Here is an 11277-nt window from a genome sequence, read left to right as displayed (position 1 = left end):
GAAATTTTTTTGGACCAACCCAAAATTTTAAATCGTTGGTTTGATGACCCGAGCAACAGTTAAAAACCCAACTCAGGTTGTTGGTTTTTTTAGTTATTTAACAAATTTTATTTACCTAACTTACATGTTCCGTAACTAGAATCTCATAAATCTCAAATATCAAACATTCATAAGTCATCACTAACATCGGTTACAAACGTCAAATATTTTTAATTTTCATAATAATCTTAAAAGTAGGATACGCTTCAATTAATTTGTAACCCTAATTTCAGGTTGGACACGTTAACCTGACCAAAAAGTGTCAATCTACAAACCGACACAAATTTTTTGAATACTAAAAAAAATTAACTTAACCCAATTTTTTATGGTTTGATTTAAGTAGTTGGGTTGGTCGAGTTCTCAGGTCATTTGAATATCCTAGTACCTATCCTCATTTTTTTTCCGTATTATATTCTTTATATACCATATTTAAATTAACTTTTAAATATAAATAAGATTTAAAATTTTAATATGTTTGATTATTTTAATGTATTCTTATAATATTTTATTAAATTAAAAATTCCTAAGTGCAAAAGATAATATTGACATCAGCAACAAATTAAATAATATTAAATTTTTGTAGCATCCGAATCACCAATCATTAACGGAAATAAATATTAATTATGGAAGAATTAATTAATGGACTTAAAATCAAATAATTAAAAAAAACACTTGAAATAATTAGATAATTAGTGGCCGACTTTTGTTGGTGAAATCCTCGTCATACAAAATTCACTCTCGAATATAAACAAAATTATTGCCCGAGGGCAATTCCGTCCAAAAAAAAGCCATTCCAATTATAGTTAAAATATATATATATATATATATATATATATATATATATATATATTAGAATATTTATGGTTACTTTATTAAGAGATTAAATTTTTATTAGTTTATATTTGACTAATTTCAATGATTAATATATTTTATTAAATAAAAACAAATCAGGTTAAAGAGTAGTTAGAGATTTTGTTGGGAGATTATTTATTTATTATAAATATATAATTAATGACTTTTTTTATTATTATTATTAAAAAATTTGGTTGAAACCCATTAACTAAATAAATAAGATATTTATTACCAATGATTTTATCTTTTTTTTTAATCTTTATTTTATTAAAAAAAAAAAAAAAGGAATTCGTCTTGATTTTGAACACGGCTTTTCACGAAAATTGAGACAACTGATCTAATGATTGAAGTCAAAATCAATTTGATCGAACGAATTCAATGATCTCGAGACATCGTTCTTCTTTTAAAAATTGAGCCACGTTGCATAAAGTTGAGCTAGACAATTCTCGATTGATGATTTTCGCTTGGACCAGTTCTTAGTCGCATTTTATTTATCGTTATAATTTAACAATTAATAATAAAAATTTGGAGAAATATAATGTTATTAATCACAATAAATTATGGTTTGGAAAAGTGAAACAAATGTGTGGTTTGATTTTAGGATTGAAATTATGTCGACGTGGCGCATATTTTTCCACATAGACGGCTAATTGGAGGCCACGTCACTAAATCATTTGAAAAAAAAATTATTTGTGGTTGGATTTTTTTTATAGAAAATAAGTGGGGTGAGTCTTTATTATCTATACAAGCAATATAAATAAAATAAAATAAAGGATTAAAAAATAAAAATAATAAATAAAGGATATTTAAAAACAATATTCTAGAAATTATTCAAATCTTGGTTGATTAATATGTCGGATATAGTTATATCAAATCAAGTATCATTTTTTTTTCATGTCATATCATAAAATTATATAAAATATTTTCTTATTTATTCGTAAACATTGAGTAGGTAGAAGATTTAAAGGTCATAAATGGTAACAATAATCTTAATTTTATATATAGTGTTGAATAATGTCGTGGATGTCTTCTAACTTTTACACATCGGATATCGTATTTTATATCAACAGACGATATAGATTTATTTTTATTTATTTTAATATCAAGGGTATTTTTGAAAAGGCTTTAAAAAAATTAAAATTTAATGAAGTAATTAAAACCTAGCTCATGGTATTACCCTAAAAAAATACATTCATTGTCTATAATATTTTATTCACTGAACTATGCTCGAATTGAAGATTCATCCATTATTAAGAACATGTTTAATATATACGTATATTTTAACCCTGACACACTAAACTAAGAAATTTAAACCTTAATAAGCAAGTAGATGTTTAAGAACTAATATTTAACCACGGAAAGTACAATAATTGAAACAAGCTCATGCATCTAATGATCTGTAGGTGAGGTTCAATCTATAATTAAATAGGACGGAATAATACAACCCATTTACATTCATATTAAATTCCATAAAGAAAAGTTTCCACTTTTTAAGATATTTCGAGTATATTTTTATTAAAAATAGGAGAAAATCAAATAAACTTGTCATATCATATCAATCTTTACCTTAAAACTTTAAAATTGTCGTAGTAAAGAGATGTCGTTTTAACCATATAATTAATATTTATTATAAATAGAATTATATATATGTACAATATGAAATAAATTAATAAAATTTTAGAAAAGGCTAGATATTCACGGTTGAAATCAATGAATTTTGGTAAATTATTAAATTAATAATTTGTGTATTAGTAAGTAAATTATTTACCGGAGAAAAACAATTTCTAGAAAGCACTTTCTTAAGCTTTAAAATAAATTATTTACTTAATTTTTAAAAATAATTTTTCAAAATTAAGCTTTTCCTCACAACTTCTCAGTATTATTGGTTAAATTTTAAAAATAAACATTACTTTTTAAAGGACTTTTTAGTTTTCAAAAGTTTATTTGAATTTTAAAAGTATTTATTAAAAAGTATATAACAATTCATAAGAATAAAACGTGTTTAGAAGCTTTCCAAATAATTATCAAACATTATTTTAAAGTTTAATATACAAAAATACATAAAGACAAAAGAGTGAATTAAAAAGTTTGAATTATAGAGTCAATTTCCAAAAGATTTGCACATATTATATATATAAATATAAAGTAATTATACAACTGTTACCTAATTTTAATAAAAATATTCATACCAATCAATCGATCGACTTAATTATTGTTCCAATCACCGACTCGGTAAATAGTTTACTTTTTCAAGTTAAATTACATATTTGACCTCTATAGTTCGAAGAAAATTAAAATTTTGCCAAATAATTTATTTTTAAGTTAAATTACACATTTATTCCCTAGATCAAAGAAAAGCATGGTTAAAATAATAATAATAATAATAATCATAGAAATCTAGAGATTCTCCTAGGAGACATGTCTTGAAAATCAGAAGATTATTATTTAAGTACAATTCCACCCTAAAAAAAGTACAATTTCAAAATGCCCCCTCACACTTCCAAATTCCAACAAGATGATTCACTAACTTTAAATCATTCATAAATTGACCCAGTTGTCATGCATGAATGAATAATTTAAGTAGATGTCTTTGTAAGAACACACCAAAAACCCTAAAAAAAATTGAAAATAAAAAGGGAAAAGCTTGAAGAAGGATCTGGCAAACAAGATATACATACACTACATGATCAAGAAAGAAAGAAATTGTTATAAAGTGAGAGTTATTAAAAGTTGTATGAAAATAAGTTTGCCATTAAATTACAAATCCCAAGTGCTACTAAAGGAATCTAATCTAATTATTGGGCACTTTGATTGTGTAAAACAAGAAATAACAACTCCAAAGCAAGAGACCCCATTCATATAAAGTTTGTTCATCCTTTTCTCAAAAGGAAATGGAAAAAGAATTGGAGTTTGTTTGGGGTAGGGATCAAAGATGTGAGATCCCACATCGATTGGAGAGAGGAACGAGTGTCAGCAAGGACATTGGACCTTAAAGTGAGGTGGATTGTGAGATCTCACATCGATTTGAGAGAGGAACGAGTGCGAGTGAGGATGCTGGGCTCTTTAAGTAGGTCGATTGTGAGATCACACAACAATTGAAGAGGAGAACAAAGCATTCTTTATAAAGGTATGGAAACCTCCCCTAACCGACGCATTTTAAAAACCTTGAGGATAATATCTACTAGCCAAAGAAATCAAACCAAACCTTGTCATTGCAATACACCCAAAAGAAAGAAAGCAAAAAGCGCCTTTGTTTTGGCAGCAAGTGTTTGGTGATTGATTGACACGGTAAAGCCAGTCAGAGGAGCAATTGAGGAAAGCAAAACAGCCTAGCTTGAGTGTGGCAAGGTAAATCTTGAATCAGATTTCAAAAAGAGTACAGGAGATTCATTTGCCATTGGGAGATTCAGAATCATCAATCAAGCAATCATAAAGAACAAACAGAATCTAACAGTTAAATTTGAGGTTTACCAAAACGGATGGCGTGGTCGGCCGGGGAAGTCGGGTAAATGAATGATCCTCCCCTTCATGAACAGAACTATCATGGCCTTTTCTTTTTTGAGCTGTCACAATATAAGAACAGATCAATTATAACAAAAAGAGAGGTTTTTGCAATGAACCCAGAAGAGATTGAGTTAACTTACAAGTTTGGAACTCTGGTAATCATGTGGAGATAAGAAACCTACAAAACCTTCAAATGAATGTTGTGTTTGTTCATGTTTGCAACTTTTGACCAGGTCAAAATCTCTACTTTTCTGCCCTTTTTCCCCTCCACGGCCTTCTACCTTCTTTTGCAAACCCTTTCTGAAGCATAAATGGACGACTTTTCACTTTCACTAAAAGAAAAATAAATGAAAGAAAGAAAGAAAGAGTGGGAATCGATGGCGTATTTGAACACATTATGATAATGATGGTCAATAATTTCATGCAAAGAGAAACAGGTCAAACATGGTATATTAGAAAGTGAAAGCGACATAAATTTCTTTTGGTGAAGAAAAGAAGCCACACGATGCATCAATGGTCCTTGTTTTTTTTTTTTTTAATCTCAAGTTGATGGAATAAAGTATTTATTTAACTCTTTTTTTTCTATTACATTACAGCCTGTGGAGATCAGAATTTTAATAACAAGTGTATAAAGTTTCTCTATGAATTTCAGATTCAAGAATAATTGAATTGCACATGAAAAAGGGAAGCAATGTGTGTAGCATTACTAAAAAATGTTCAGCCAAGCAAAAGCACCCAAAAGAGAGGAAAAGGAAAGATGAAAGGACAGTATATCTCCAGAGTCTAAGAAGAACTTTCGAACACAAATATTGCATCAATTTTCTTCAATTGACACGTCGCACTGGTGTTAAAGAGAGTACCATCAATTGAAAGCAAGCTTCCTTGAATGAAAATTGGGCCAAAAGATGAACAATAATACAAAAAATGGAATCCACATCCATCAGTGAGCAATGAGTCAGGATCAGCAATTGTCTGCAATTGCTTTTGTGTTTCTAGTGCATATTAGTTCATGACATCAGGAAACAGTACACAACATAAGGAAATCTCCTGACCCCAAAATATAAGAGAGCAATGAACAAAAATCATAGAAACCAGATCAATAAGCTAACTTGCCGTCTGCGTAACTAAGTATATCTGAAAAGGACTACTTGAGATAGAAATGGAAGACAAAAAGAAAAAAAAAAGCAAATAAAGATAGATAAACTCTACATACATCTGGATATCTCTAATGCCAAGTAACCCAAATGGAATAATTGAGAATATTACTCGGTATCTAGTAAAAAGGAGAACAGTTTTCTACATATAAAATATAAACATTTGTTTATCCTGAGCTCTATTAAATAATAAAACCAGTGTATAACACAACATACATAAAGGTGTATAGTACAATTAATACACCTGACCTAGATTTCTAACTCTGCTGCTATCTCTTACGAGATACTAGAAATACACGATACGCGACTGGTTTAGTAAATTACAGAAAAACAGATGACCTAGATCTATAAATCTGCAGCTATCACACGTGGGATATTAGCAAGTACAAGAAATCTAACTACTTTTGAGGGTTAGAGGTCAAACATCAAAGGAATGGTAATCTCGAATGCTATCATTTAAAAGAGAAGCTTTTGTAGATAAGCATGTGTGAAGCTAATCACATGATTACTTTAAGTAGGTAGGTTGTCTTAACTATGAAAATTTTCAGGCTACATAACATCCATAAAGTAATTGAAACAAATTTTACAGGAACTTCAAGAAAAGACAATGTATCCACTGAATAATCTTAATGATGGAAAATGTTCATAAAGTTTGGAATGACGTTAAGATGGAGAAAGAAAATTAAACTAAACTATCAACACAAACTCAAATCGTGTAAGGCATCATATAAAGAGAGTCCAAAAGAAGGCAGAAAAAGATGAAGACATTGAACCTAAGTAAACAGAAGCACGGCATATGTAAGTCTGCAGGAATACACAAAAACTAAAAGAAAAAATGAACATTTGTCCAGATACAACATCTTATAATCAAAAATATCCCACAAGAACGTGCAGTAGTCAAATTCAATTATAGAATATATAATTTCAAGAACCACACTGCATAGTTATTTATTTTCTGGGATTGCAAGATTGTTTAATTTATTTTCTCAAAATCTGACCAGGAACAAGTATCAGAATAAACAATAACTATCCAAGTCAGTATATTATAAAAAAATATCAGATGAAAAATTATTACTGTAAATAAAGTAAAATAAAAACTACTTTTCAACTCCCCCCTTAGTAAAAGGAAAAGGAAAGATAAAGTGAACATAGTAAAGTAAGTGAGATATTCGTCATACAATTTGGGAGAAGAAAGAATAAGGTTATAAATGTACCAACACCCCATATCAAGCTACCTCGGCAGGAAAAACAAAAGGCATACTCCATCTGGCTTGAAGAATTTTGAACTTAAAAGGTCTTAAAAAGTGATAGTGTTCTTTAAATAAGTACACTAATATTTCCCACTTTTAATAACTGTATTGGCGATATTACAACGCAGCTGGAGGTGGAGATTTGAACCTATAACTTCTTCAAGGAAGTAGAAATGTCTTAACCATTGAAGTATCCTCATGATGGCATAGTGTAAATGGACTGCTGAAATACTTTCAAAAATTGCAGAGTTATAGCCTTTGTGATTATAGCCTTTCCTTTGATTCATGCCAATCGAGATGCATATTTGTAAGTTACTTGATTTATAGGGAGATCTCTCATCTTCTTTGGTAACTGATTTTTGTGATAATAGCCCTTTCCTCTTATTCTTTTCAATCAAAAGGCAAAACCTCTAAGTGACACCTATTTTGCAACAATTTCCTCTCAGTCAAACTAGAAAAGAGTTGTACGAGAATAATTGAACATGGGTAATGCACCTCCTCAGTCGGGTACGCCCCATGCTCGAAAGGAGGGTTTTTAAGATTTCGCATCCCAGCAAAAACAAAAAAGAATAGTTCAACAGTTTGTGTCAAATTATCTTTGCTTTATTTTCTTTATAGATGCCACTTAGGCGACAAACTCAATTTCACCCACACTCCTCCGTAGGTTGAGGGGTGATTAAGGAGAGAGATAAATTCACTACTTAGAGCTTTCCAAATGCTAACTTGCTACTAACAGAGTGATGAAACTAATATGAGAGAATATTTAGAATGTATGGATCTCTATGTTACTTGCATCTTCATATTAATTGTGTTTTTCTTTGCCATATAGCCACCTTGTTCGTCATTTTGATTTTGACAGTTCACAGTAAAACCCTCCCAATAGCTTATTTGTTTCATATTTTCCTCTCTAAGAAAGAAACCCATATCCCATTCGTTCATACAAAGAGTTCCAGGAAGGTGTAGGTCTAGTACAGAATATTTAAGCACGGGAAATGGAAGTAGAAGTAACCATGTGCAACCTTGATAGTATAAGAGGATTCTGCTTCAGGTCTATCTTTTCCACACAGGAGTTTCAATTGGAATAGGCCTCTCCATGTTTAACAATATAGTATTAATATTAACAACCCAATCCCTTAGTTCAAGATGTCAGGTAATTTAGAATATTCATAAGATCTACAAAAACGTGCAAATCTATCGAGTTCATTTAAACGTTATCATCCTTTCAACAAGCCATCATCGGTAAAGCCCTTTTGATTCACTGGCATTCAATAAATGTTTATCAGGGATGTTATTATGGATAGATCCAAGTGAGCTGAAAGCCATCCCCAGAAGACTTCTTTTGTTGCATGTCATATTGAATCAGTAGGTTTCTTTGATAAAACAGGACAAGTATATTAAGATTTAAACGCTATTGTATCCCATACTGATTCCTAAAATGCAGTAAGACAACCAACGCGGACTGTCTCAGTTTCAGACACCAAAGAAACGTATTTTTAGAGGAAGCCTTCTATGTAGATAAGGTCAGGATACATAGCATATCAAATCTTAATTGAAGAAATGAACTATTCAGTGGTTCAGAATCCTAGATTGCAAGGTTTTCTATTTCCTTTTTATTTTTATTATTTTTTTTTTGATCTTCCTTCACTTAATATGACTTTAGACACTCTATTACTGGCTTATTTCCACATTATACTGTATGCTATGGCAAGAAAGAATAGGAAGAGACAAACCAAGGAAACAAAATACTTATAACAGTCAATAAACAAATTACAAAAAATAGGACGAAAGTACTTGAATCAAGCAGATGGAACACAGTTATCAGTACATTGATAAAAGCCTTCCTTGTTGGATTAATCACAGACCCAACAGGATTCATAATTATAGTCATCAATAACTTAAATGAGGACAGAAGACGAGGTGACCAACTCATTGGAACCTCAAACTCCAACGTTAAATGCAAGAACAAGGGGTTACTAATCTAGTGCCTGGAAAATAGAATTTCAGTACAACACCAGCCAAGGATTTAAAAACAAGCAGGGGACGGAAACAAGCAGTGCACAAACATTTGATCATTTTATAAATCCATAAGCACAATTCTAGATTAGAAGCCCCAGGAAGAGCTCCGCAAATCTGAAATCGATACACTCCTTCCAAATAAGCTAAAACAACCAAAATACATGTTCTTACTTATCAGAATCACAAGAATGAATGAATACAACCAACCTCCGAGCCATTGGAGAGCACTTTCGCGAGCACGGGAATCCCATACTGGTCAGCTCTCTCCCATTCTGGGTTAGTAGTGATATCCCTCACCTACTTGAAAATAAACATCACATATCAAATTAAAGCGCTTACAACAGTAAAGGAACGACAAATACAATGAAAGGGGGCTGTGAAGTGAGTGCCTGCAAACCAACATCGTGGAGAGAATCGGAGCCGGCGATCAGATAGGCGGCTTGCAGTTTTTCTTTGAGATCATCGCACAAACAGCATCCGGGCTTCAAGTAAAGAATCAGTTTGCGATGATGAAGCCGAAGGAGTCAAAATCCGACGGGCTGTTTGCGCTTTGAGCAGTAATTATGAAGAAGAAGGTCGAGGGACTATCATAGCGGCTATAGATATCATTCTTACAGGTGAATCTCGCGTTGCCGGAGATTGGAAATTGGAATTGGATTCTTTCGATTTTGAATCCCCCAGCTGCTGAGAAAAATGGCTTTCCAAAATGTAATTTCCATTTTTAGACTTATTATTGTTCTTTATTCTTATTATTATTAGTTTTAATATAAACGAGAATACCGAGGCTATTTAAATCATGGGAGCTGCTCTCCTCTCCGTCGCGGTTGCCGCCATCTTCCGCGAAACAGGCCGTGTAGATTCCAGGTTCTTCGGTCGAAAATCCGAATCCACCACTCGCATTTTTCTCGCGGGAAGATTCTTGCCGCAAGTAGACCTCACATTTGTCCGCCGAACATCAAAACGGAAAAATCACAAAAATTATAGATAGGCAAATGATCAATCACACGCAACAACTTGCCATCACAGAGATGGTAGGCGAAGTGGCATTATCATCTTCGTCGTAGTCAAGAACAGTACTCTGCCAGAACCAAGGCGAAGATCATCAGACAGACAGTTCCAAATCTCGAAATGGTTAGCCACAGCGCCTCCGAGAGCGGCAGCTTACGACTAACAAAGTAAAACAATACGAACGACCACCACAAATTCAAAGCACACAATACGATTACACCTGAACAGATTTCTGAGAAATCACCTAAGTTCATGCTCGTAAACAATTCCATAGCTGTCTCTACAATGAATCGTGGCTCTCATGCAATTCAATCCGAAATCAACAATAAGGAGTTTCTTACCGACGCCATGGATTGGACATTTGATAGCCTCCGGAAACGGCTTACTACGTTCCAAGCTTCGGCATCTTGGTAAAGCGTTGCCATGTTTTGTTCTTCGCCCTCTGGCTCTCGATGGATGGTGAAAAATAGCCCAATCAGAAAGGTCTGCTTGAGAACAATTTTTAATCTTAGTCCATTTTCCGGCTACGAGGGCGAATAAAGCTGCCAGCTGTCTTTGGGCCGTAACGTGGGCTTAGGCCCATCTTGAACAGTATCTTCGTATTGGGCTTCGCTTTGTCAAGATTGGGCTTTCTAGTACCATAAAGCCCAATTAAATTTTTATTTGCAATTAAATAATAAAAATAATAAATCGCTTTAATTACGTCATCACAACGTAGACCGGGCAACAGAAACAGCTATCCGCCATAAAAGCAAGTGGATCTTGCTCAGTAACGGTTATTTAATTGCTTATTTCTCTACTTCCTAGAAATTTCGTAAAATAATAAATAAATAAAAATACTATATAATTTTTTATTTTTTAAAACTAAATAAATAAGAATAAAAATATATAATTAAACCTTTTATTTAAAAATAAAAATAAAAAAATAAAAATGAAAAGAGGGTCCAGGGAATGTAGAAAGGGTCATGTGAATAGTGATATCAATGAATGAAGAGTACGGAGGGCAGGTACGGTGGCAGAGTGCCAGTTAAGAGGTTTACACAAACCCTCCAACCCTCCAATTTATTGCCTATTTTATTATCATATTTTTAATAATATTCTTGAGTTCGTACGTTGGTTGAAGAGGAGAACAAAACACATGATACGCAAACTGTTGGATGATAAAAGTCCTACATCGGCTAATTTAGGGAATAATTATGGAAGTCCCACGTCGGCTAACTTTGGGAATGATCATAGGTTTATAATCAATAAATACTACCTCCATTGGTATGAGGCATTTTGGCGAACCCCAAAGCAAAGCCACGACAACTTATGCTCAAGGTGGATAATATTATATCATTATGGGGAGTTGTGTTCGTCTAACATGGTATTAGAGTCATGCCAATAGAATCCTCAAGTGTCGAACAAAGGACTCCAAAAGAAAAAGGAGTCTAGTCAAGTCTCGATTAAGGGGA

The 11277-nt window shown here is 32.3% G+C and overlaps 1 protein-coding gene across 6 annotated transcripts; it reads right to left on the bottom strand.

Moving 5' to 3' along the window:
* Positions 1–3312: 3312 nt before the first annotated feature.
* On the bottom strand, positions 3313–10302 carry LOC111443532. Of its 6 annotated transcripts, XR_002710513.1 has the most exons (7): positions 10165–10301; positions 9596–9893; positions 9217–9499; positions 9023–9112; positions 4536–4695; positions 4097–4454; positions 3970–4033 (listed from the first exon to the last, which is right to left on the bottom strand). XR_002710513.1 is itself a non-coding variant. In XM_023081379.1 (5 exons), exons 2-5 carry the CDS (start codon positions 9064–9066, stop codon positions 3449–3451), a joined length of 351 nt encoding a protein of 116 aa, XP_022937147.1. In that variant the 5' UTR covers positions 9067–9112; positions 9205–9589; the 3' UTR covers positions 3313–3448. The 6 variants fall into 6 exon arrangements, 1 of the variants encoding a protein (XP_022937147.1); XR_002710512.1 differs by lacking the exon at positions 3970–4033 and having other exon boundaries at positions 4226–4454; positions 4536–4727; positions 10165–10302; XR_002710514.1 differs by lacking the exon at positions 3970–4033 and having other exon boundaries at positions 4226–4454; positions 9596–9982; positions 10068–10287.
* Between the last annotated feature and the right edge of the window lie 975 nt (positions 10303–11277).

Source organism: Cucurbita moschata, unplaced genomic scaffold, assembly GCF_002738365.1.
Source record: "Cucurbita moschata cultivar Rifu unplaced genomic scaffold, Cmos_1.0 Cmo_Scf00005, whole genome shotgun sequence".
Classification (NCBI taxonomy): Eukaryota; Viridiplantae; Streptophyta; class Magnoliopsida; order Cucurbitales; family Cucurbitaceae; genus Cucurbita; species Cucurbita moschata.
Note: the sequence above shows the minus strand (reverse complement) of the source record. Positions and strands in the feature narration are given on the sequence as shown.

Excerpts from the sequence above, each read along its gene's own strand:
- LOC111443532 (XM_023081379.1), bottom strand. The coding sequence starts at position 9,066 with ATGGGATTCCCGTGCTCGCGAAAGTGCTCTCCAATGGCTCGGAG. Across the intron at positions 4,696-9,022 it reads TGCTCTCCAATGGCTCGGAG|AAAGGGTTTGCAAAAGAAGG; the intron begins GTTGGTTGTATT and ends TTTATGCTTCAG. Across the intron at positions 3,504-4,362 it reads CGACCACGCCATCCGTTTTG|GGTTTTTGGTGTGTTCTTAC; the intron begins GTAAACCTCAAA and ends AATTTTTTTTAG.